General features: G+C 38.6%; 3 protein-coding genes across 3 annotated transcripts in view; 2 read left to right on the forward strand and 1 right to left on the reverse strand.

The window, feature by feature from the left end:
- Positions 1–1155: 1155 nt before the first annotated feature.
- On the forward strand, positions 1156–7341 carry LOC131438549 (glucose dehydrogenase [FAD, quinone]-like). The gene is made up of 4 exons (XM_058608650.1): positions 1156–2449; positions 5840–6060; positions 6123–6940; positions 7004–7341. The coding sequence occupies exons 1-4, from the start codon at positions 1821–1823 to the stop codon at positions 7199–7201; spliced, it is 1866 nt and encodes a 621-aa protein (XP_058464633.1). The 5' UTR covers positions 1156–1820; the 3' UTR covers positions 7202–7341.
- An 8350-nt stretch (positions 7342–15691) lies between these two features.
- Positions 15692–23274, forward strand: LOC131434843 (glucose dehydrogenase [FAD, quinone]-like). Its single transcript, XM_058602040.1, has 4 exons — positions 15692–16475; positions 18681–18901; positions 18961–19778; positions 20671–23274. The coding sequence occupies exons 1-4, from the start codon at positions 15853–15855 to the stop codon at positions 20980–20982; spliced, it is 1974 nt and encodes a 657-aa protein (XP_058458023.1). The 5' UTR covers positions 15692–15852; the 3' UTR covers positions 20983–23274.
- A 69-nt stretch (positions 23275–23343) lies between these two features.
- The window catches only part of LOC131434842 (calpain-11-like), a 135193-nt gene continuing 133087 nt past the window's right edge, over positions 23344–25449 (reverse strand). Inside the window, exons 8-11 of the mRNA XM_058602039.1 lie at positions 24518–25393; positions 23910–24372; positions 23797–23852; positions 23344–23735 (exon numbers count right to left, since the gene is read on the reverse strand). Coding sequence (XP_058458022.1) covers positions 23709–23735; positions 23797–23852; positions 23910–24372; positions 24518–25393 — 1422 coding nt within the window. The 3' untranslated portion in view covers positions 23344–23708. The remainder of the gene's footprint in view (positions 23736–23796; positions 23853–23909; positions 24373–24517; positions 25394–25449) is intronic.

Raw genomic sequence — 25449 nt, forward strand, 5'->3', positions numbered from 1 at the left:
AAGAGTCCGGATAACATTTTTCAATCCATTGTTTCGCTTGCACGGTGTTTTTACCCATTAAAAAACAATGTTCAATCAAAACACGAAACTCGGTTTTTTTCCATTTTTCTAACAAACTGCAAAACGACTTTACTCCAACCTCGATAACTCAGCTGTTTCTGGTCGGATCGACTTAAAATTTTGACCTGTTTCAAGCAAAGGTTAGTACTCTAGAAAGACGTGGTTACGGGTTTTCTACAAGCGCCTCTGCTTTAGTCTCGGGACTTATTGATCCATGTGTTATAGTGGTAGCGAAGTCGGATAGCAGGTTATCAAAAACAATACAGCGTAGTCGCATTAGACCTTTCAAAATCTCAGTAAATTAGAACAAATTTTATTGATCAGCATGTTGATTTGTTATGCCAAACGATCATCGCAATACCAAAGATTTGTAAATTTTATGCTAAGTTACTGTTATGCCAAATAACCATTATGCTAAATTTTTTTCGGTTTTTTTAACGATATCAAACTAACTAGAGATTATAAGAGGAGAAAGAATATGAAATTATAGAGCCATAGTACTCAAGGAAGAGCAAGGATGTGAAGAATAAAGTGCGGAAAAGTGAGACGTGACAAGGGTCATTTAAGTAAGCAGAAGGCTTCTCGTATGTAAAATCAGAGTCTCAGAGACTCGGATGACTCGTATCGCTAAGATGCCTAAGTTCGACTCCTCTGGTAGAAGGTAAAAGTTTAGCCAAATAAAGCTTGCTTCATTTAGAATTGGCTCCTGGTGGACGGATTTGGAAGTTCTTGGCGCCCACGTGTCGGGAATTTTGTCAGCTTCACGTATGATTTTTAACATTCCGCAAATCGATTAGTACATTGTAAACAATGTAACAGCCGTTTGTGGAAGCTTTAATCATTATTTCAAATAGCTTTATATCGAACGGTGTTATGCTAAACATGGTAGCCCTCTTACTGACACTAAGAATCCTTTCAGGTCGGAGCTCGAACATACGACAACTGAATTGTAAGACCAGCGCCTATTGTGCACGGTTAAACAAATTTTGATAAATTATGTTTATGTGAGAATGCAGAGTACATATCTCTACACGAAATAAAATACCAAACGAAGTTCCAGTCCAACGCATTGATACATTAAAGGATCACGTGTACGGTATACGTGATCTTCTATAACTATAAAACCAGGAATGTCATCCGAATGTCCCGACGACCTTCAAAATTTTCGACAGAACACCTGTTGTCTTCTTGCTTTTAATCTTCAAAGATCTGCATGGTAGATTTTGCACCCGACCGAGGTAATAAATGATACTCTTTTTTCTATTTCAAATTTCTGTTGACCAATTCACCATCGCCGTCTATTCGATACGATGGTGTTAGCTGCGAAGCCACAACACGAAACATGAATGTATAGTGGCTAGCGTGGTATGCCCCAACCATCACGCGTCAGGCAGGCAGTCGGGAGGCGCGCGATGTTGGTAGAGTCGATAGTTTTCGATTTTTGTTTTTCAAAACGCTGGTAGACGCGATCGCGAGAGGTGTGACCACGTACACAGTCTTGACTCGGAGTGGCTTTTGCTAATGAAGGTCCCTCGATTGCAGGGAAGCCGTAGTCAATTACTAGATAGGAAATTTTGTTCAATCTAACAATTGAACAATATTGTGAGATAATATTCAGAGTCTAAAAAGTCTTCGAACTAATTTCGTTGATTCAATGTTAATATGCGAACAGTCGAAATCGTTTAAGTGTTTGAAGTGAGCGTCGTTAACCTGAAGAAATCGAATAAGCGTTGAAAGTAGAAAACATAATTCGGAAAAAAATGATGTGTAAATTGAATCTAACTGATGTAGTGTTGAGAATACTTTTGTTGTTGCTGTGTGGATTGCGAACTTTTGCTAGTGGATTTTTCAACATCAGCTCACTGCTTAACTTCGGACTAACTGATCTGTTTGAAATAAACTACGGACATCCTTCGTTGCGCCCGTTTTACGATTATGTGATAGTTGGTGCTGGTCCTGCAGGATGTGTACTTGCCAATCGACTGTCGGAAGATGCCTCCAAAACGGTTCTACTCTTAGAGATTGGGAAGGGCGAAATTCCTGTCATTACCGATGCTCCACTGCTAGGACCCACACTTGCCTCTACCGACTACAATTTTGGATATAAAACAGAAGTTCAAAAGTACGGATGTCAAGGGTTACGGGACAAACGATGTAGCTGGGCGCACGGGCGAGGAGTGGGTGGATCTTCGATCATAAATAATGTGATTTTCACTAGGGGCAACAAACGGGACTACGATAGTTGGGCAAAAGCGGGAAACCCTGGTTGGAGTTGGAATGAAATGTTGCCTTACTTTCGTAAACTGGAAAAGGCCAATATACGGGACTTTGGTGATAATGGCTTTCACGGTACGGATGGGCCGCTATCAGTAGAAGATTGTCCATTTAGGTGAGTATCAAACCTAGCAGAAAGGCCGTTCAGTTATTAATATGATGTGGCGCCGGAATGGTTGGGTAATCGAATGGATCAAGCTACAGTTGTTAGTTTTCTTCTGTTCAGTAAGCCTGATATTCACGTGGATGAAATAGATTTGTTTGAAATGAAGGAAGTAAGATTCGAAGACCGGTTTGGGGCTAATTTTAGGGACCGAATTGGAACTGAACGGTTCTCAATCAACTATGATCAATCTAGTTTTGAATGTTATTTTGTTTTCAATACATTTATTCGGTTTTGTCTCATTATATAATCTGAAAATCGTTCAAAGTAATAAACATTTTAGTAGGTTCAAGTATTTTCATCGGTAGGTTTAGCTTGAACTTGTTTAATTAGCATTTTAGAAACTTAATTACGTTCATTGTTTCATTATTAGACGGAGCTCTGTAGTCTCAATTGCAATTGGTAAGACGTGCGTAATTAGTTCGAAATGAGTTCCAATTCATTGCTGAATGGACGAGAGTCCATGTAGAAATTTTGATGAATTATGAATGAATGTATATTTCAATTGAACAACCAACTTCTAATGGATTTCCACTAGTTCTACTGGTTGGTGGTTTAGAAATCACACACACACATATTTACTCGCCGAAATTAAACTGATTGTCTGATTTCCTGGAAATTTTTCAGGGAATGCGATCATTTACCAGAATTGCATGATCAGAAACGCTTCTTAAGGCACTTTTCCGTGTAAATCGCACCGTTGATTGTTCCGGAAGTGATGAAGGAAACGCTTATTTATTAACGATTGTGAAAAAGTTTGTCAATGAGCAATAAATTGGGAAATTCCGGAGAAAACAAAGTAACAGTTCGGCTGAAAAGTTTGTATCGTTTAATAGAAACACTTATTTTTATGCCAAAATTCGTTTTTATTATTCAACATAATTGCCATCAGAGGCGATACAGCGATTATAGCGATCTTCCAACTTTTCGATACCATTTTTGTAGTACGATTTGTCCTTTGCCTCAAAATAAGCCTCAGTTTCAGCGATTACCTCTTCATTGCTTCTAAATTTTTTACCAGCGAGCATTTTCTTGAGGTCTGAGAACAGGAAAAAGTCACTGGGGGCCAAATCTAGAGAATACGGTGGATGAGGGAGCAATTCGAAGCCCAATTCATTCAATTTCAGCATGGTTTTCATCGACTTGTGATCAACTTCACTTTACGGTCATTGAAAATCATTTTGTGGATTTTTTTCATGTTTTCTTCGGTAACAGCCTCTTTTGGACGTCCACTGCGTTCATCGTCTTCGGTGCTCGTATGACCAGTACGAAATTTTGCAAACCACTTACGAATTGTTGCTTCGCCCGGTGCAGAGTCTGGATAACACTCATCAAGCCATTTTTTGGTATCGGCGGCACTTTTTTTCATCAAAAAGTAGTGTTTCATCAACACACGAAATTCCTTTTTTCCATTTTTTTTCACAATAACAAAAGTAGCTTCACTCAAAATTCAATATCTCACAAACTAATAATCAGACAGCTGTCAAATTTATACACGTATCTTTTGAAGGTTGGTACTAACTGAAAATGGTATGGATTTAATTCTAGTGGCGCCCTCTCATAGAAACGATACGAACTTTTCAGCCAATCTGTTACAGGTGAAAAGTTCTGAAATGGAATTTACGTTGATTTCTTTGATATCCTCATCCGTCAAGTAGACGTAAAGTTTCTGCTATACGAATAACACTTGTAAGCAGAGTGCCAAGCAGATATGCCAGCTCCATAACAATTACAAGTAGAAATAAGCTTTACATCTATTTTTTTATTTGTTAACATAGATGGCTTTATTTTTTGACAATTGGCATGCCTGCTTGTTATTTTTGGAACGAAGTGCAATGACCTAATTGACGTTGCAAACGAAAACAATGTTTCGACTAGTTTACGCTAACCCGTAAATGAATAACTTCACTAACAGTACTGTTGTTGTACCGCTTAATTCTACTATGTCACGTCATTACACTCTCACAAAGTCACTATTTTCACAGTCACTATTTTCACAGTCACTATTTTCACAAAAGTCTTTCAAATGTTATAATACAGATACGTATTTCGGAATGTTATTTACATCATTCCTCAGTGTATCGGTTTTATAAGTTTATGGTGACTGTGAAAATAGGGACTTTGTGAGAGTGTAATGACATGACATAGTTGAATTAAACGGTACGATAACAGTACTATTAGTGGCAATACTCTACTAACAGCTCCAACGGAAATCTAGGAATAAATCTTGTTTAGGCTCCACACCATCTCGATTACAAAAATAAATAAAACATTATTATGAGAGCATTATAAATGAGATCATTATAAATGAGCCGTCCATGACAGAAAAACTAACTAAGTAGTAGTCGTTCTTGTTATAATACGAATTGAAGGTTGCGAGAGTTTACTAGTTCACTTCGCCCGCCCCTACCTATGACTAATATAATTCGATTGAAAAGGTCAAGGTACTTTAAGATCTGTTGCTGTTTTGAGTAGCTCAAGTCTGGGATCTCAATCAAATAAATAAAAGGAAGTGAAGATGCATTACCTGTTTCCATGGATCTATGGTAGAACAATGAACTCTTGAGGTGTGTTCAATGATCATGTTTGTAAATTTAATTCCTGCCTCAAGAGTTTCATTAATCGTTTATGTTAAGAATGTACGGCGTTCATTGTCTTAAGGTGCAGAATGCCTTGGGCAAAGATGACAGAATGCGTTGATGAGAAATCTACATTCTTACTACTGTCCAATTTATGCCCAAAACGGCGTCTGAAATCATTTACAGTATCACTATCCACCTAATAATGAAAGAAGGCAAATGTACCTCGATCTTATCGATGCTTGTATTATCTTGTTCATCCGCAGAACATGAACATGAAGATTTTATTTCCATGTTCGACAAGACGCATGCATTTCTACGGATATTTCGATAATGTTTATTCTTTGTAAGTAGCCGGATTTCCTTTTCATCAATACATTATTGCGTCGTCGTGGAGGATGTGAAATTCATTTATTTAACACGAATGCTAGTCGTCGCTACTCTACTGCAATATTGCACGACCAAAAAAATTGCTTAAGAAATTATTTCTGGCAAGATAAAGTCTACTGTATGCAATGACGTAGTATTTGTATAGGTGCATATTATTCGGTTCTCAACTCGACATTGAACTATCACGCCTTTGAGAAACTAAATACAGAACATTCGCTGCACTGCGATTGAGTGATTAAAGCGGTATGGCAAAACAACCAAAATGCAACATATGCGACTTGTGATGCGATGGAACATTAAAATGTGTAACTTTTATGATTGATAATCGCATTGCTTAAACACATTCCGAGTATGTTCTTATCTCTCAATACAGATCTAAAATTGCCGAGGCGTTCGTGAAAAGTGCCCAAGAGGTTGGATATCCCTACCTGGACTATAACGCTGGAGACCTCATCGGAGTATCATATCTGCAGGCGCACACACTTCATGGTCGTCGTGCCACCGGAGGAAACGCCTATCTAAAGGACATCGTGGACCGACCAAACCTACACATTATGACACGTTCGTGGGTCACCAAAGTTCTAATTGATTCCCGTAGGTGTGTATTTGATGCAACCATTGACAATGGTACCGATGCTTTGCCTAATTATTTACAGATATCAAGGAAGCCAAAGGAGTACAGTTTGTAACAGGTAAACGAACCTACACAGTGAAGGCAACCCGAGAAGTGATCCTGTCCGCTGGAGCTTTTGAAAGTGCTAAATTGCTGATGTTGTCAGGTGTTGGACCATCAAAGCATCTTCAAAAGCATGGCATCAAAGTTATCCGGAATCTACCAGTTGGTAAACAGGTTACAGAGCATGGTGGAGTTTTCGGACCAGTGTATATAGTTCATAATGATCCGGATAGACTCACCAGCTTGGAAAAGATTGCTACCTTGAGTGAGTTCATGAGATTCAGGAACGGAAGCGGCCCATTGACGTCTAACTCAGTCGAAAGCTTGATGTACGTCAAATCACCTGTGGCGGAAGATCCTGACCCAGGACTACCAGACGTTGAGGTTATGCAAGCTTTCGTCTCATTCGGATTCGATTCGTCACCATCTGTTAAGTTTGCTTATCATTTATCTGATGAATTAGATAAAGTGTATTTCAGACCTTTGGGTAACTTGAGAACATTTATGTATCTTCCTATGTTGTTGAAGGCACGGGCCAGGGGACAAGTCCGACTGAAGTCCACCAATCCTTTTCACCATCCGGAATTCAAATATCAGTATTTTGAAGATGACAGAGATGTAGAAGCGCTGGTATACGCAATTTTGCAAGCTATCAAAGTTACCTCACAACCAGAATTTCAAAAACTCGGTGTCGAGTTGTATTCCAAGAAGGTTCCTGGATGCCAAGATTTGAAGTTTAACACTCTGGAGTACTGGCGTTGCCATGTTCGAACGGTTACTGCAACCTTCCAGCATCAGGTGAATTCATTAGACTCGATGTATGATGAAAGAAAACATTAAATTTTTCCTACTTCCTTCCAGGTGGCAACATGTAAAATGGGACCAGCCAGCGATCCTGAAGCAGTGGTAAATCATCGACTTCGTGTTCATGGTATTAAAAATCTCCGAGTGGCAGATGTTGGCATCATTCCTGACTCTCCCACAGGCCATACAAGTGCTCATAGTTTTGTAATCGGTGAAAAAGCAGCAGATATGATAAAGGAGGATAACAGTCAATAAGCATATCTTTACATAGGAGAAGTCGTTCTAGACTTTAAGGTATTCTTCAGTCAACTGGCGGATACAAGTTATGACGCCACTAAAAATCTTGTGTTTTGAATTTTAAAACCGCGAACGCTTTATATTGAACCAATCAATAACCATTCCTACTTTTTCAAACGAGATGACAGCCTCGAAAGGTTATTTGGATCCTCCAGCTCCATCAATTCAATTATAGCATAATACTTCAACGCGTAACATAGCTGAAGTAAGTGAAACATTTATGGGCAGCAAAACTACTTATAGTTTGAACAAAATCGACGACATGCTCTATGCACCGACACAATTTGAACGCAACTATCATACCAATTAAAATAGACGGCTGTAGGGGTAAATGGGGTAAAACGCAACCCCTAAGGAAAGATTTCTATATCTCAACTAAAGACGTTCCGTCACCATTATTTCTCATAATTACGAACAAATACTAAATGGATTGAAAAATACTTGAAATATCTTAGTTTTCAAAACCCTTAAAATCTGTCCATAGAAATATTTGCCGGGCAAGATGCCCAATCGTGGAAAATATGAAAAATATACATTTTAAATTACTCGAAGTCATGGTTATCTGAACATGCAGGCAGGATGATCTTAAATAACGGGATGATCTTAAACATTCATCAAAACAACAGAGCAAAACTCATGACAACATCGGAGCAAAAGGCATCCTCATAAATCTTCTTTTTATTATTTAAAGCAAATTTCAGTCTCTCCGTGGACGAAATATTTGCCAGCTGGAAGATTTTTTTCAGTTGTTCATGAAATTGATAATCTATACACAATTTTTGTAAGTGAATTCTTAAGCTTTTTGCCCCACACAATTTCAGGCCACTTTGCTCTTAAAGACATGGGACGATAATTTTTACGATTGGACCATACAGTTGCAAATATATCGTCTGTATTAGAACTAATTTCAGAAAAACGAAGCATTGACAAAGATGTTTACTGGTTACTTAATTAAAATCGTCTTCATCACTCTAGAAAATTACTATGGAACGAACATCAAGAATTAAATATAACCTTCAGTTTCACTAAAATTTCAGTGAAAAGTTTTGTGAGCTCTGCGAAAAGCAAGAGGCGCATTTTGCCTTGGGGGTGCATTTTACCCCATCTTCCAGTACCAGTTACTTATGGCATCTACAAGTAATGTAGCATAGAAAAATTACTTAGCTACTGTTCTGCTCGAGAATGCAAAAAATTACTACTACGATGATTTTAATAAAAAAGCGAGAATAGTGTCTACCGACTCATAACGCTGTGATGTAAACATATTTTAGAATGACGTGTTTCACAATTTGATAGGTGAATACTGTTAAACTCTTTATAAAAGCTGGAGCTATAAAAAAATTTTTTTTATTAGCTTAAGAATACATCGTTCAAATACTAATAGAAAAAATATCAAGTAGGAAATTAGAGTAATTCTATGAGAAATTTATCGGGGCATATTCGTTGATGTGGTCGACTGTATCTACAAAGATACGTTTTGAGGCTTTCGAAAATAAAAACTCTTTACAAATTTGGTTAATCAAAAATGATCGATTGATAATTATCGATAGAGGTCACGAATAGCAAAAGTGTAATGAATTTTATTTTAATAGTTAATTGATTTTTTTTTATCGTCTCGTAGCACTAGTCATACAGTCGGCTGCTCGGCCACCCATGGAAGTTGAAGCCTAGATAGCCGTGTAGTGTCGGTAGCTGTTTCCCAACTGGCTAAGAATTACGCTACGGTCCATCTGTACCGGTGGTATAAGTCCACCAAACAGGTAAGCCGTGTTGCATCCGACGGAATTATTTTCTACCAAGAAATAATCCACTGGTTTCCTGTTTCATGTCGTAAAAAGCCACAAAAATAGGAACTCCAAAGTCAAGGTGTATTTCCGTGCCGATGACTAAATAGCTGCAGGAGGTTAAACAATGCAGTCATGAACGGAATATCTTGGGGTTTTCCCTTACTGTGTTAAGCGAAGCTCTGGCACAGTGGACAATTTCATTCTTCGCAACTCGTGGGATTTAAATGATTCAAGCATTTTAAAAAATCCTTCCATTGTTCACTATAGGCGATTATTAGTGTTCATTACTTTAATTGATAATGATTCGAGTAGCACAAATCAATCTCCAGCATAATCGTACAGCAACTATGAATCTCTCCAGACTTCTGCAAGAAGGTAAAGCTTTTAAGCTTTTGTTCAAGAACCATATTTCCGAAAGAGAAACTTCTACGTTGGAAAGTTGTTAAGCCCAGTCTTCGTTGCCTTCAACAAGACCGGTATGACTAATCCACGTGAAATGCCTCGACCATGCATACTTGCAAATAGTGCTCTCAATGTTTCTCTCATATCGGAGCTCACAACTCGGAATATTTGTGCTGTCACAGTTGGCATAGACAGAAAATATGTATATTGTTCGGCATATTTACCGCATAACCAACCTTCGCCAAGCAATGACTTCAAAAAGGTTGTATTATACTGCTGCAAAAGTGATTTCCCGCTTATAATCGGCAGTGACATAAATGCTCACCATCTGCAGTGACATAAATGCTCACCATGAATCTGTGAGCAGTACAAACCTGCACATAGTCAATGCAGGAAATCGTGCAACTTTTGCGAGATCTGAAAGAGAGGAGGTTTAGGGCGTAACTCTCTGCTCTGATAGAATTGTGCATGAGTTGGTGAATTGGCTCGTCTCTGATGAGCTCGAAGCTTCGTTTTCTGATCATAAGTACATCTTTTTTTATCATTCAAACGTTCAATTTGATATTGTCACATATCGTAATCCCAAATCTACAAACTGGGACCTCTATGAAGAGGGTTTGGAGTCTAGATTTGAAGAGGGTTTGGAGACCAACAAATTTTGTCGACGAGACAAACTCACTCATAGTTGCAGCATATGAAGAGGCTTGTCCACTTCGGATTGTGCGAGCTACTAGAGGTACTCCTTGGTGGAATGCTGAACTTGCTAGACTAAGGAAACTATGCAGAAGAGGTTCGAAGCTACAGAGATGGGTCGATGGCATTCGTGTCGGCTCGAAGGGCTTACAAAAATGCTCTTCGATCGTCTGAGTGAAGTGGTTGGAAGAGCCTTTGCACAAATATCTCTAGTCTCAACGAGGCTAGCAGATTAAATAAGCTACTTTCGAAGTCTAAGGATTTTTATATCGGTTTCTTAAGAACTTCAGATGGTGAATACTTGTCTAATGAAGGTGATGTACTTCACTATCTTTTCAACACTCACTTTTCAGGATGTATGGAGCCATCACCGACAGCTGTTCCTGAGACCTTTACGGGTAGTTACGATTTTTGGGACCTTGTTCGAAGAATTGTGACGATTGAATCGGTCAAATGGGCAGTTGAGAGTTTTGCTCCGTACAAGTCTACTGAAAAGGATGGAGTTTCCCCAGTGTTACTGCAGAAAGGGTATGAACATTTCAAACATGTTTTGAAGAAAATACTTACTTTTAGTCTTGCGACAGGATATATTCCAAGAGCTTGGCAGGAAATAATTATCAAATTTATTCCCAAAGGCGGTCGCGACACTTATGAGGAAGCGAAGAGTTTCAGGCCTATCAGTCTTAGCTCATTTCTTCTTAAAACAGTGAAACGCACAGTCGATCACTATATCAGGAACGTTAGTTTGGACGTGCATCCGCTACATGGAATGCAACATGCTTACCAGCGTGGAAATTCCACTACAACCCTGTTCATGATGTTGTGTACAACATTGAAAAATCTTGCTTGGGAATTTTCCTAGATATTGAAGGTGCCTTTGATAACGTGTCTTTCAATTCAATTCTGAAAGCAGCCCGTGGTCATGGCATACCTTCAAGTATCATAAATTGGATACACGCAATGCTTAGCAATCGACTTCTTTGTTCATCGCTTCGGCAAGCAGAGATTAGAAAGCTGAGTGTCTGTGGGTGTCCTCAAGGTGATGTACTATCCCCACTTTTATGGAACCTAGGCGCTGATGGTTTGTTAAGGAAACCTAATAACCTTGGATTTCCGACTTATGATTTTGCCGATGATTAACATATATTGCTGACCGGTATAAGCATTAACACTCTCTTTGATTTAATGCAGCAAGCCTTACGATCTGTTGAGCAATGGTGTTGTCAGGTTGGATTATCTGTAAATCTGGGCAAAACACCAATGGTCGTCCGTTACAGTTCTGCGCTTCAGAGATTACTGTGGTTGGTCTGCTCACATTGACTTCAGGATGCAGACGAGCTTTTGGAAAATCATAGGGACTCGAACCCAGATACATTCATTGGATCTACACAACTATTGTTAGACCAATTTTAGCATATGGATGTCTTGTATGGTGGCAGAAAGGAGAAGTTGCGACTGTTCAGTCAAAGCTAAATCATCTCCAAAGAATGGTCCTAATGGCGATGACAGGAGCATTCACGACAACTCCTACTGCTGCTCTAGAGGCGCTACTGTGCATTAAACCACTACATGTGTTTCTAAAACAAGAAGCATTATCTTGTGCATACCGTCTTAAAGTTACAGGGCTTTGGAACAGTAACTATGCTATTAGCCACACTCGCTTGTGGTCTCAAATGGTTACGTGGGATGAGTATTTACTCGCTCCTAATGACTCTCACATGCGGTTTTCCTTTCAAAACATTCAATGTGAGCTATCCTCTTCGTGAAGAATGGCAGTCTGGTTATTCGGAACAACAACTTGATGAACACATAGTTTGTTAGATGGACGGTTCTCTGTTGAATGGTCGTGATGGTGGTGGTGTCTACTGTCATGAAATGAGGCTAGAGCAGTATCATTAACTTGATAGATACTGTACTGTGTTGCAAGCAGGAATCTACGCTATTTTGTGTGGAATACAATCGGCATTTCAGCAGAGAATCTGTGGCAAACGAATTTATTTTTGTTCCTACAGTCAGGCTGCTTTAAAAACACTCAGTTCGAATGATCTGAATGTAGAGATCGCATGTCGAACTTGAATTGAAGGCCTCAGCATTTCAAATGCTGTTTACTTCTTATGAGTACCCGGCCATTATGGTATTACTGGAAATGAATGGGCTGATGAGTTGGCTAGAGCTGGTGCAACGAATGATTTCGTTGGTCCTGAACCAGCTTTACCACTTTCAACTAGTTGGATAAAGCACAAGATTCGTTCTTGGGCTGCATTCAAACATGCCAGCAACTGGCGCAGCTTGTAAAGTTGCACTCAGACAAAAGCATTTTTACCAGATCTGAATCTGAAAATGTCAAAGTGTCTACTGCATTTTTCTAAGCATCATTGCAGTAATCTGGTCAGAGCTCTGACTGGACATTGCAATTCAATTATCACATTCCTCATCACATCATTGAACTGAGTATTATTCGTGTGATTTGTGGAATGCGATTACGGTACTTCATATCATCTGATATGTAACTGTCCCGCATTGACGCAACTACGTATCCGGGTTTTTGGTTCTCCATACATGGTTGAGTCTGTGTGTGCGGAGCTAAAATTAAAGGATATTCTCTCGTTTCTCACCCAATGTGGTAAGGAGCTATAGTCAGAAGGGTTCATCGTTCTTCCTGGAGTAAATGAATCCTTTCTGTATTGACCTTAAAAAGGTTTTAGCATATTGTTTGGTATCCTTTATGGGGTGCCGAATTTACTTCTACTCATACATACTGCGAGTCGTTCTGCATTCTTTCAGGAATGCAGAATGTTGTCGCTTTTGTAAAATCTCTAAATTCTCTCGGAGGATGAAGGTTTTATTAACTGTGCATTTTGGCACCTGCAGATCGTTCAGCATCCTTTCGGGATGCAGAACGATTTGTTTCTTTATGTTCTGTGCTGTTTTCTCACCTCACCCACTTCACAATTCCCTTCCATGTTCCTTTTATCCTTCCCTTCCCATCAGAAAATTGATGAGAAGCTACGGCAAGGCACAAATCTCCAAATAACTAGGGGAACGTGCCACTTGAGCCAATTAGTTCTGATTCCTGATTCCTTATACCGTCTCGTAGCACTAGCCATACAATTAATATCCACACTATAAATTGGCTACGAAGTTTACTGAAACAGTATTGTTACCGTCCATAAAAAGGCGTTGCTTAAATATTTTATGTTGCGGGAAATGGAGAGGACAGACAAATTTCAAAAGCAAACTTTTTATCTGCAGACACCTCAATTTTCCTCGAATGATCGACGGGTGTTTTGGTAGCCACTCGTTAATATCAGTGTCGATGACTTCAAGCTCTTCTTAGTCTAGCAAAAAGTTCTTCTTGCAATTGGGTTTCGAATCCAGGATGTGATACCTTTATGATGTTGTCTCCAAACCAAGTAAATTTGGAATGGCGATATGTTTCAATACCACAAATTGGTCTGATTCTTGATACTCATATGAATTCATAATAAAACAATGCATGCATTCAGGTATAGTGTTGAACGACACGAGCTTCCTTATACGTGACAAACTCGCTAATTTCATTCCACTAAGCTCTGAGTAAGCACTAAGTTCGGTGCATTTTTCATTCATTAACTCATTAATTGATAGAGAACACCTGTGTTGATAACACGAGGTGTGAGAATGCATTCCACAAAGACAAATGTATCGATTCAAAGTCAGCTTGCATTTACATGCATTGCTAAGCATAAGTAAGGTAACTGCTCCTCCATTTATCTCAGCACCAGCATTCATTTCATATAGGAAAATTATTAGTTAGATTGAGATATGCCATCTCTGCTTAATACATTGGCTCAAAGGATAAGATGAGAATTGGTGCTATCGCATTGAGCTTTTGCGTCACTATAACAGAAAAATTGATCATGTTTCTCTTTATTTTTCCAATAATATTGCTTCTCAGGACCGAAGCTAATATGCAATATGTAATCCGTCGACTGAAGAAAAACAATTTGCTGATTCGACTAATGAGATAGTAATTAGTACAACCTCCCTATTTCTATTGAACATTATGTAGGAATCTAAAATGTCGACTATTTGATGATTATTAACACGTTGTAACGTTTAGCAATGAATGGGTCGTTATAGTTTTCTTCAGATTTGCACAATTATATTCAAAAATCCCAAAAAACTCAAAGACATCAGGTCGTGATTTGAAACCCATATATCAGCGCCGCTTTTACGTATATACGGGCCCGGTGGAAAAAATTTTATATGTGTCCCTAGTTAACTGAATGTCTTTTTTTTATCGATTGGTCCTGTCCGGGGCTTCTAAGACCATTGGACCGGAACACTTGCCCTCACTGCACCTATGTAAAAGCAAAGTTTGATAATATTTGGTACAACTATTGAAATTATTAATTTTATGCATTGAGAACAATTTGAATTAATCGTTGCATTTGAAGAAAATCATAAAGGGAAATTTATTGATTCTGAAGAGTAAATTTGACGCGAAGCAGTTTTGACGATTGTCCCAAAAAATGCTTGGCATTTACATTCTTTTTGTGGAATTTGGCCATTCTGTGTCAACAGACTTCGCAGCCGATTCATAGCGTACAGGATCATGGCTGGTACTACGATCCTACTGACACTAAAAATCCTTCCAGGTTGGGTCTCGAACATACGACAACTGGCTTGTAAGACCAGCGACCTATGCATTGCACCGTCATCCCGGGTTGTCCCAACGACGGTCAAATTACCACGACTGCCAAACACATTCTAATCGCGATTACTTTGCTGTTTCATTCATTCAACATCTGCATGTTCGTCTTTTTCACCCTGAGTTTATACTGCACGCATCGCATTGCTGTTCATGAATTTATTTTGTATGGAGAATCGAAGATTTCCGCCTAATGTTGAACCAAGTTGCCTAACGAGGATGTAAACAGTCCTACTGAGTTGTCGAAATTAATGAGATTGGCTTTGATGATAGCAAAAGGAAAACCACACATCATAATGGAACCAACTAACCTTAATCGTTTTTATTAACCCTAAAATGTATATTTGTACCCCAGAATTGAATTCTCTCTAAAATCATTAATGTTTCAATATAATTACAAAATTTGAAACGTTTGAAATAGCGCTGGGGTAGAAATCTACCCCATTAGAGCATTTTAGGGTTAATTTACATGCACATGGTTCACTGTATGTAAAGATAGAGCATTGTAGCTGGACATATTATGGTACATTTACTAGAAGTTGCGCTCGCCAGAATGCACCAGCATCATGAATTATTTTATGAAGAATGAGTATAAAGTCTAATACTCCGAGATCAATAATTCGATCTATGTTCGACTATAGCAATTAAATAATTCGATCTATGTTCGACTATAGCAATTGAATGGCTTCAAGTTTTGCAGTTTTCTTACGCCTCGGCTGTTGTAGGTGGTGCGACTAAGGTGTTGTTGATCTTTACTCTACTGAGCGGTGCAAGTTGCTAAACCAGTTAACTTTTCTCCTAGGAAAGATTTTTCACTTACTTTATTGCTCACTTACATTTTACAGTAGGTTGGTCTCTGCATTAGAAGTGATACGATGCCCACAGTGAGCACAGTTAAGATACAAACGTTGATCAGAATGGTCCGAAAAAATACGCGCTAAACATTGTCGAAGAGAATGTGTGACATTTGACGCTTTGCTCCGTTGCGAAGAGAATTCATAATTCTATAAACATATAAGGGATCTTCCGGAATAATGATATTCATAACGTGGCTACTTGCCTTATTGGTAAATTTGCAAACGCTTGTGGAATGTCTAATCAGTTCGAATGATCACTCTAATTTAACGATCGGAAATTACGTTGACTTTACTCGTTTATGGGGTATTTACTACCGAGAACCGAATCTTCGGAAATATTATGATTATATCATTGTTGGGGCTGGTCCAGCGGGGTCTGTTCTGGCTAATCGATTAACAGAAGATCCTAAAGTGACGGTTTTACTATTGGAAGCAGGAAAAGGGGATTTTCCATTTTTCACCGGAATTCCACTGGCAGCTCCTAATCTGCAATCTACAGATTACAATTTTGCATATGAAAGTGAGGTTCAGAGTATCGGTTGTCAAGGATTACGCAATAAAAAGTGCAGTTGGCCCCACGGGAGAGGCGTTGGTGGTTCTTCTATCATCAATTACATGATTTACACCAGAGGTAACCGCAGGGATTACGATAGTTGGGCTCAGGAAGGTAATTCTGGTTGGAGTTGGGAAGATATTCTACCATACCACATCAAAGCAGAACGAGCCAGCATCAAGGACTTTGACAACAATGGATTTCATGGCAAAAGTGGACCCCTCTCGGTTGAAGACTGCCCATTCAGGTATAGTATAGGTATCGATAAAAGATTGAAACTACGAAAGTGGGAGGTTGCTTACTATGGTTGATGACATTAATTTACCACTTTTAAAGAGCTCGTTGCTCAGCTTCTATGGAAAACGAAAGTGTTTCAACCTGGTATTGTAAATTGACGAAACTGGTTTGATAATAACAATTCGAGAAAACAACTTGCATGATAAATGTTTATATGGCTTAGTATGCTCGTACAAACGGTACGGCATGTGCTATTGAACGCAGAAGAATCATATTCAATCTCCAAACCACATGACATAACTGATATAACTGGTTGTGTGTTAAGAAACCGATCAAAATATGGTAACAGATCTTGTTCCTATATGTGATCTGCAGTTAAGAAGTACACTGGAACGTCAATTTACGCGCAGAGCCGGGGGTGCGTAAATGAAATTTCACGTAAATTAAATAAAATATCGCGTTATTTAATACTTTTCGCGTAAAAAAGGGTTTTTCAAATTTCATTTGATTTTAGTGTAAATACATGTTAGAATTCTACTATGTCTGATGCTTTAGTGCCTGAGGACCCTCTGAGTATGTTCTGAGACTATGGGAATGCTTAAGAAATGTTCCAATATCCAAGAACTACTTGGAGTATTGCCCTTAGGAACTACACTGCGTCACAGCAAGAATTACAACAGCTAATGCCATTTTTGTTTGTGGTTCATACTTTTAGAGCTACACATTGCTCACTCGTCTATTAATAGCTGTTCCAGGTAGGTTCTCAGTCGTCCAAGAACTTCAGTAAGAAAAGGTCTTAAGATCTACTCGACCACTCAGCAGTCTATGTATAATTTTTCAATGCTGTCGGTGTCGTATTTGCGTATTTGTAGACACGGCATGTATACTAACACTATTGTAAGTAAGTATATTTTCAAGTATTTCAAATGGTAAAAAATCAGTTTCATATGGCAAAAAATCAGTTGTGAAAAGTGCACTAGCGAACATTCTGCTCGATGATATTCAAGAAAAATATTTGTACCTTGAATATATCAGATATGATTCTCGGACAGAAGATTTTTGTGAAATGAATTTTCATAGCCGTTATATCTCAGCTTTTTGCAGAATACATGATGAATAAATTCGCCGTTGAACAAAAATTGAACCTTTCTGAAAATGTGCAGTGCGCGTGTATTTAAAACTTATTTGGCAATACCGTGGTGGTGGAGTAATGCCATCAAACGAAGCAGGAAGTACTGTGATTAATAATAGCTATACTGATAACGAAAACATTGAGGAAAAAATAACCACAAAACATGTGTTAATTAAAAATATGACCCGATTTATCTTGAATATCGTACGCAGAAGTAACAGGAGCCCAGGATAACGCTTCGTCAATTCAAAAGCGCCGGGCGCAAGCGCAGCATTCGAGTGCTTCAGATATGCTGACAAGTGAGTGAGTAGTACTAACCATGCAATGATTCTGAGCGCTATGAATCGCCTGAGACGTCTGTTGAAATAGAAAGGCCAAATTCTCCAAAAGGAATTTAATGCCAAGACGTTACTTTTTTGGGGGTTTCTGTATGTCATTAGTACCGGTTTGTGCTAAAGTTTTCATGACTAATTTTAATTTCGTCGCGTTTCACCTTCGACTCATCAGATCATTAGCATGTTATGTTGGGCTGCTAATGCCAATATAATCCAATAAGGAGTCTAACATAATCTGCTATCGCACTGATAAGCCGAAGGCGAAACGTGAAAGAGATGAATATATTAGTGCTACAGCTTAATATAAACAATTCTCTTTATGGTTACACGCTCAGGAAAAGCTTGCAAAATTTGAGTCTTCTGAAACCGACATATTTGAACTATTGGTTTAACACAAGATTCATGTGATAAATTTGACTCCTTGCAATGTAATGATATGTGCCTGCATGAAAGGCAGGATATGTTTTCGCCAAAGTTAAGTCATTCTAGTAAAATCGATCCATTTAACGAACTACGATTTAATTAATTTAGTAATATGTAGATTAATACAAATACGTGACTTGTTTACTGGGTAGAATAGTGAATCACAGGATGGACGGTAAATACAAAATTCATTCATACAAAATTGTTCTTGTTTTAGGAAGCTGTAGCATATTAGATATTTGGTAATAAGTTATAATAAAATCAAAAGGCGACTCTATATGAAGTGTAACATATTTTTGTTTTTGCTGCCCGATGGTTTCCTCAGATCCAAAGTGTCTCATGCATTCGTTCAAAGCGCACAGATGGCCGGATATCAATATCTCGACTACAATGCCGGTGATCAGATTGGTGTATCCTATCTTCAAGCAAACACAGACCAAGGTTTTCGGGTAACGAGTGCAAAAGCTTATCTCACTTTGGCTGCAAAACGCCAAAATCTTCATATTCTCACCAAGGCATGGGTTACCAAGATTCTTATTGATCCGGGTATGAATTATGAAATAACGATGAATTCCATGAATGATTTTATGATTCTTTCATTCTAGACACCAAAATAACCAAAGGTGTAAGGTTCACACACAATAAAAAATTGACTGCTGTTAAGGCCAGACAAGAGGTCATTCTATCTGCCGGGGCATTTGAAAGTGCTAAACTGCTTATGCTTTCTGGAATTGGGCCGTCAAAACATCTTGCGGACTTAGAAATTCCAGTGCTTCAAGATCTACCGGTTGGCGAAACTCTTTACGAACATCCGGGAGTACTCGGTCCGACATTTCTCATAGAAAAACCTATTGATAATTACGTCCAACTAGATGATAATATAAACTGGAACAATTTTTTCAAACTGATCAACGGACGTGGTGTATTTACAACTAATTCAGTGGAGAGCCTCATGTACATTAAGACGCCCGTTGCCGAAAGCACAGACCCAGGTCTTCCGGACATTGAAATTATGCAAGCTTTTACTTCAATCGACTTTGATTCCGGCCCGGGTACCGCTACAGCATTTCGTCTAACCAACGAAACCTATGACGGATATTTTCGACCTATTGAAAACATTCGTTCCTTTCAATATCTTCCGTTACTTCTAAAACCAAGGACTCGGGGAAAGCTTCGACTTAAATCCCGCAACGCATTCCACCATCCACGTTTTGAGTATCAATATTTTGAAGATGACCGTGATCTTGAAGCACTAGTTCATGGCATACGGGAAGCAATCCGCGTTACCTCTCAGAAACCTTTCCGCGAGCTCGGAGTGAAACTCTACACTGGGGTAGTACCGGGCTGCGAAAGTTACGAGTTCAACACAGATGATTACTGGCGCTGCCATGTGCGCACTTTAACTGCCACCTTTCACCATCAGGTGAGTATGATTATTATAACCAGTTTTACTAGGGCTTGATGAATTAAAACGCACTTCGGGAGCAAATTTTATCACTTGCTCTGTCGAGTTGAAACTGAAATTATGATATTCACTAAGTTTCTGGAATGTAAAATTATTACAGTTGTTTAAATAGTTCTTACGCTATTTACTACTATTCACTTTGTAGAATAATTTTTTTTTCAATTTACTCAACCCGTATAAAAACTTCTATAAAAAAAAGTATTTGGAAGTACGTTGTAGAATCGGTTTAAGAGCGCATTGGTTCAAATCATTAAATACAAGGCGATATCTTGCTAGCGGGTGCGTATCACCCCTTGTCTCTCTTCATCTAGTAGTATTAGAACGGCACTTTTTGATGTTGTTGACTCTTGTGACGTCATGTCATTGTGGTAGGTTCACGTTGAAAAACATGTTAGACCAGTTATGATCTCAACTGGATCAGTAGCACGTCTGACATAATTATTTCCTTGTCAACTCATTGATCTTGAATGGGACAGCTTAGAGCCGGTAGAGATTGTGAATTACTGAATTCCAAGAAACATGTTTTAAATATATGCGCATTCATATGACGGTTTGTTGACACGTATTTAAGGTTCAATTACCGTTCAGTACGTAGTACACTATACCGACATAATCTGTAGGTTAATATTTTTATATAGAACAGGTCATATAATTTCTGTAGTTTAATTAATTTTCACTTCAAAGGTTAAAACGCTCTGAAATAACGTAGGAACTGAGCTCACGTGAACAGTGTGAACGAAAATAGTTATATTTACCGTATCATACCCATCCTATGAATTACAGTCTATTGTTATTTCAAATGTATGATCTTATAGCTCAGAAAATTTACACCTTTTATTTTAAATTCCAGATTAGTACATGTAAAATGGGCCCACATACCAATCCAGAGGCAGTAGTTGATCCCCGTCTTCGAGTGTTTGGAATTTCCCGGCTCAGAGTGGTGGATATTGGTATCGTTCCGGAACCACCAGCAGCCCACACATCGGCGATCAGTTTTGTCATTGGAGAAAAGGCTGCCGACATGATCAAGGAAGATTTAGCACTTGGGGCTGTCGGCAAGATACTCACAAAACGAATATCACCGCATGCGGAAGAACTCGGATTCAGTCCTCGTTATCAGTTTTGGCAAGAACCATTAGTAGAAGATGTTTTGATTTATTAGGCTACAATTAGTTTCAAAGTTATATTGCACACAAGAGTTAGAAGTTCATTGTGCAGTAATGTTTATTTACGTAATTATTGTAAGGAGGAATTTTCAACCAAAAACTTCAATATTGATGAATAGGCAGAACCGAAACAATATTATAGATTTAAAGAACATATAAATAACGTCGAGAGATATATTTTACTGTATATTATGCCATTGAGAAGTGTGTTAGGTACCACGAAACACACACCCTAATAAATTAGTCCCATATTAGGGGCAGCAACTGTAACTGAATTAGGCGAAACGTTTGGTAAAAACCATGAGAAAACATAGGCAACAAAATTTGTTCAGCTTGAGCTCCGTCCGTGGCTATTGCATTGGATTTCACGCAAACGACATTCGTACACACTAAATTATTGTTACCGAGTTGCAGTGAAATTTTGCTGAAGTTTTCCGAGCTAGAATTTCATCAAATACACCCAGCCAAAGCTATTAGATGACTTTTCAGCAGCTCACAACTGTCAAAATTTCACTGTAAAAACTATCTTCTTTACTGAACATTTCAGTGAATCAATGCAGAAATTAATGACAACATTTAGCTAAAATTCCAGTAATTACTATGTAATTAATGAACACTTTGGTATCAATTGCAAAATTACTGCATTTACAGCATACAATGTTTCACTGAATTAGGGCAAATCATTTTGCGGAAACAAAAAAACGAAAACCTGTTGTGTAGGGAGTGATGGAATAGTTGAACTACTGCGTGACATAGGCAACAACTTCAAAATGAAACACTTTGCTTATACTAAGGATATGATCAATTGTTGTTCTTGTACTACTTATACATTTGTAGCAGCAGACGGTTAAAATCTCATACTAATGAAATTCGGATACTTCAATGCAAGGATTTTATGTTGGAGACAAAAACAGATGCCTACCTGAATTAGATGAAACCAGTTTAGATCTAAACTGCAAAAGGCGTCTGTGAGATAAACTCTGCTGTTGTCATACCTAGTTCTTTCCCATTGTCTATGACATTCAAGGAAAATCTTTTTTCTTATTTACTGCATACTTGTCTGGCATTATATACAAAATTTAAAAATCATGCTTTTGTTATCACTTTTATAAAATAATTTCAAATTTTAACTCATTATTAATGAGTTACGAGTCATCTGACTTCAGATACTCCGATTTGGATGAAACTTTCGATCAGGTACGGGTCGTATGGCGAACCATTTGTTTTACATGGATGGACCAATTGGACTCTAGCTTAGAGAACAGACATCCAGGCTTAAAAACAGCTATGTAGCTAGCTATGTACAGCGATTGCTGGTCTACTCAAATCACCTCTATAGGTGAATTGCTACTTGGTGATCACTTTGTCAAACAACCGGTAAATTTCTTACACACGTTAAAACGTCAGTGTTGTCAGTGACTTCAAGGCTGTTTTTTAAGAGCAGATGTGTTTTTGTGTACAGTTTTTTCAAATCGTTGCAACGCGAAAGTTGTACTCTGTACAAAAATAATGTCTAAGAGTAGTTGTAGGAAATCGATAGGACACTCCTGAAATTTTTTTTCAATAATACTGTTTCAAGAATTATGAGCATTTGCAAAATTTTAAGTTTACGATGCAAACAAATCATTTAAAAAAACGCGATAAATTTGCTGGTTGTGATCTTCCTTCTGAAACGAACGTTCTTAAGATACTTAGACATGAGATTCAATTCTGAGATTTTCGTTGAATTCGCCACTAATGAACTATTGAATTGCTGAACACCAAGCGCATTATCAATTAATAAATGTTCAAAATCAGAGAAATCAGAGCAAGTCGTTTCAAAATCAGAACAAGTCATTCCTGATTTTGTTTACTTTTGTGCTGTTATTTTCTGGATTTGCTCAATAGTAAACGAAAATTTTGCAAACGTATACAAACTATAGCGGTTTTATCAAGATAGATTTAAAATTTCATTAAACCGCGTTGCTATGTCCAATCTTTCCCTTAACAGCACTTCGTGTATAAAATTGAGATGCCCACAAATACTTAAAACTTGAAACATTTTACTTACATGGCGAACCCTACATAATGTCGAGCTCCAGCAAACGCTTTTTAGCCGGAAGTAGAAAGTATAAGAGTTCTAGTCAAGACTGAAAAGTCGAGGCATAATCTAAAATGCCTTCAAAACTATGTGTTCTATAGTCATCCATACAAAAACATTACGGTTATACGCCCAAATATATCCCAGGAGTAAAACATTCTTTCAGTGGCTTAAGGGACTATCTTCAACTATTTTTAATTACTTTTGATGTTAATAAATAACGTTTATTTCAATAATAACAATTGTTTTCTGGTGAAATATCATATACTCTTCTGTAAAAATAAGTGTTAACTTTCAGTTAGCTTTACTCTATTGTTGTATAAATAGTTAATAATATTATTTCTAGAAATTCCTTTTAAATAATACTTTCCGTTTTACATTTGCAGAAATATATTCCAATTTTTAGGCTTTCAGCTTATTTCTCAGTATGATGGTTGTTTCCGGCTCCGCAATATTCACTAGCGAATCTGAATAGAATAGCTATAGTTAGCCCAAGTTACTCAGAACAGTTTTCTTTTACGTAGAAGTCATATTGCATTGCTTCCCAGCTTGGTGTATGCCACCCAAGTTCGCTGTGTCGTCGTACGTTGATGTCTTTGGTTGTATGCTAACATTACAAATATATCGTCTGTATTGGCGCTTTCAAGAGTAAATCGTCATTAGGATCATCTATACGATAGAAAGTGTCATAATAGTTTTATTATCGTCTGGACAATCTCATTTTAATTACCTCTTCTAGCGACAAAGGGCTAGCTTTTGCTTTGGCATCCAGGCTATGGTATCGTTCTGAAAAAAAATAATTGATCAGTTTGTGCATCACGCTCGATTCCGTATCATACAAACCATGAGCTAAATGTAGTCTCGCCATCGACAACAAGTATCCTTCAAGGGTGATTTGTCGATTACGTGTGAATCTACTTACTAACGCTTCTAATACTTTATTACTTGCCGTAGATCCACCTGCCCACAGGAGACCTCTCAAACAATACGATGATACTTTTGATGCCCAAATACCCCGACTTAAGGTGGCCGTTCCGGAGGACGAGGGCCCACAGCGTCGGAAAGCAGCTTTCCAAAAGCGCATCAATCCTATCAGTGCAGGGACGTGTTCTATTGATAGTCGTCCTCCAAGTGCAGGATCCCGCAGAGCTAGCATTCCACGGCAAAGCTCCAACGAAGGACCACAGTTGATTCCACCGAGACCTCGAAACCCTCGATTGTTCCCACCGTGTGCTTTTAGAATTGCTTGCAGCTGAGGAGCATCTATTTCATGAGGATACTTGGTACGCAGTTTGTATAGAATTCGCTGTAAAAAAAAACATATGAAAAAAACATGTTCTCAAAATAAAATGAAAGCTTAACATCCTCGAATGGTGTCAGAATTAATTTCTAACGTTAGCTCTCACATGACGAAGATACTAAACTTTCACAAAAAAAAACTATGTAATTACGGCATCGATGGTTCGCTCGTCACAAAATTCCGCTGCTATATTGTTGATTACTAAATTCTCCTCATTGACTTCCCAAACATCTGTGTGCTGATCTGCGAAAATTCGCAACAAAAAGCGACCTTCTCTGTGCTGCTGAGAGTGAGGCATAACTACGAAATCTCCTGCAGGTAGCGCAAAAAAGGTAGCAATTTCCCTTAAGTTGGACAGTGGAGCGAAATCCAACGGCATTTGTTCGCTAACGTATTGAGGTGTAACCCGTTGCATCCCCGGCGGTACTTCATAAATCGTGAAACCTATCTCTTCATCTTCATAGTGCCTACTTCGGTAGCACTCGTACTTTTGAGCTACAGCAACGACCACATGTGCCTTAGCTGGATGTCCCGCTGGTACTCGTATTCTGAACTGAGGATTTGTCGCCGTCGTTTCAATAAACTTGTGTGGTCCACCGGCATTAAATCCTGCCCGCCATTGTCGGACCGCTAGAGCTGCCCTCCATGGAGTTCTTGTATGTAAACCCGGTTCCAGCGCCCAATCGTCCGGTCCTATGTGAGCCAACCAAATGACCACAAATCGTGACAGGAATTCACTAACTGACATCCAAAACTCGCAATCGTTCGATGACCTGGATGAAAGCAACTCTCGATCTCGCTCATTTAATGCATTCCACTCCCAACTACGCTCCGACCAGGCTCCACACCAAACTCCTCCCCATTCGCCGCCTATCCACGGGCTACGTAATCTAATCAAACTAGTGTCACCAGACTGGCCACTAACTTGAGAAGAATCAGATGAATTGGCACGTACCCGGGCCAAACCTGTTACGCTATATGGATGCTCCGATAGTAGTCCCGAGCGACGGCGTTTGGTTTCCTTCTCCTATTCCGAGTATGAAATAGATTTTGTTGTCAAATATTTCATTGTGTAGAAATAGA

This window comes from Malaya genurostris, chromosome 3 (assembly GCF_030247185.1).
Source record: "Malaya genurostris strain Urasoe2022 chromosome 3, Malgen_1.1, whole genome shotgun sequence".
In the NCBI taxonomy this organism is placed as follows: domain Eukaryota; kingdom Metazoa; phylum Arthropoda; class Insecta; order Diptera; family Culicidae; genus Malaya; species Malaya genurostris.

Excerpts from the sequence above, each read along its gene's own strand:
- LOC131438549 (XM_058608650.1), top strand. The coding sequence starts at position 1,821 with ATGATGTGTAAATTGAATCTAACTGATGTAGTGTTGAGAATACTTTTG. Across the intron at positions 6,061-6,122 it reads CAAAGTTCTAATTGATTCCC|ATATCAAGGAAGCCAAAGGA; the intron begins GTAGGTGTGTAT and ends AATTATTTACAG. Across the intron at positions 6,941-7,003 it reads CTGCAACCTTCCAGCATCAG|GTGGCAACATGTAAAATGGG; the intron begins GTGAATTCATTA and ends ACTTCCTTCCAG.
- LOC131434843 (XM_058602040.1), top strand. The coding sequence starts at position 15,853 with ATGATATTCATAACGTGGCTACTTGCCTTATTGGTAAATTTGCAAACG. Across the intron at positions 18,902-18,960 it reads CAAGATTCTTATTGATCCGG|ACACCAAAATAACCAAAGGT; the intron begins GTATGAATTATG and ends CTTTCATTCTAG. Across the intron at positions 19,779-20,670 it reads CTGCCACCTTTCACCATCAG|ATTAGTACATGTAAAATGGG; the intron begins GTGAGTATGATT and ends TTTAAATTCCAG.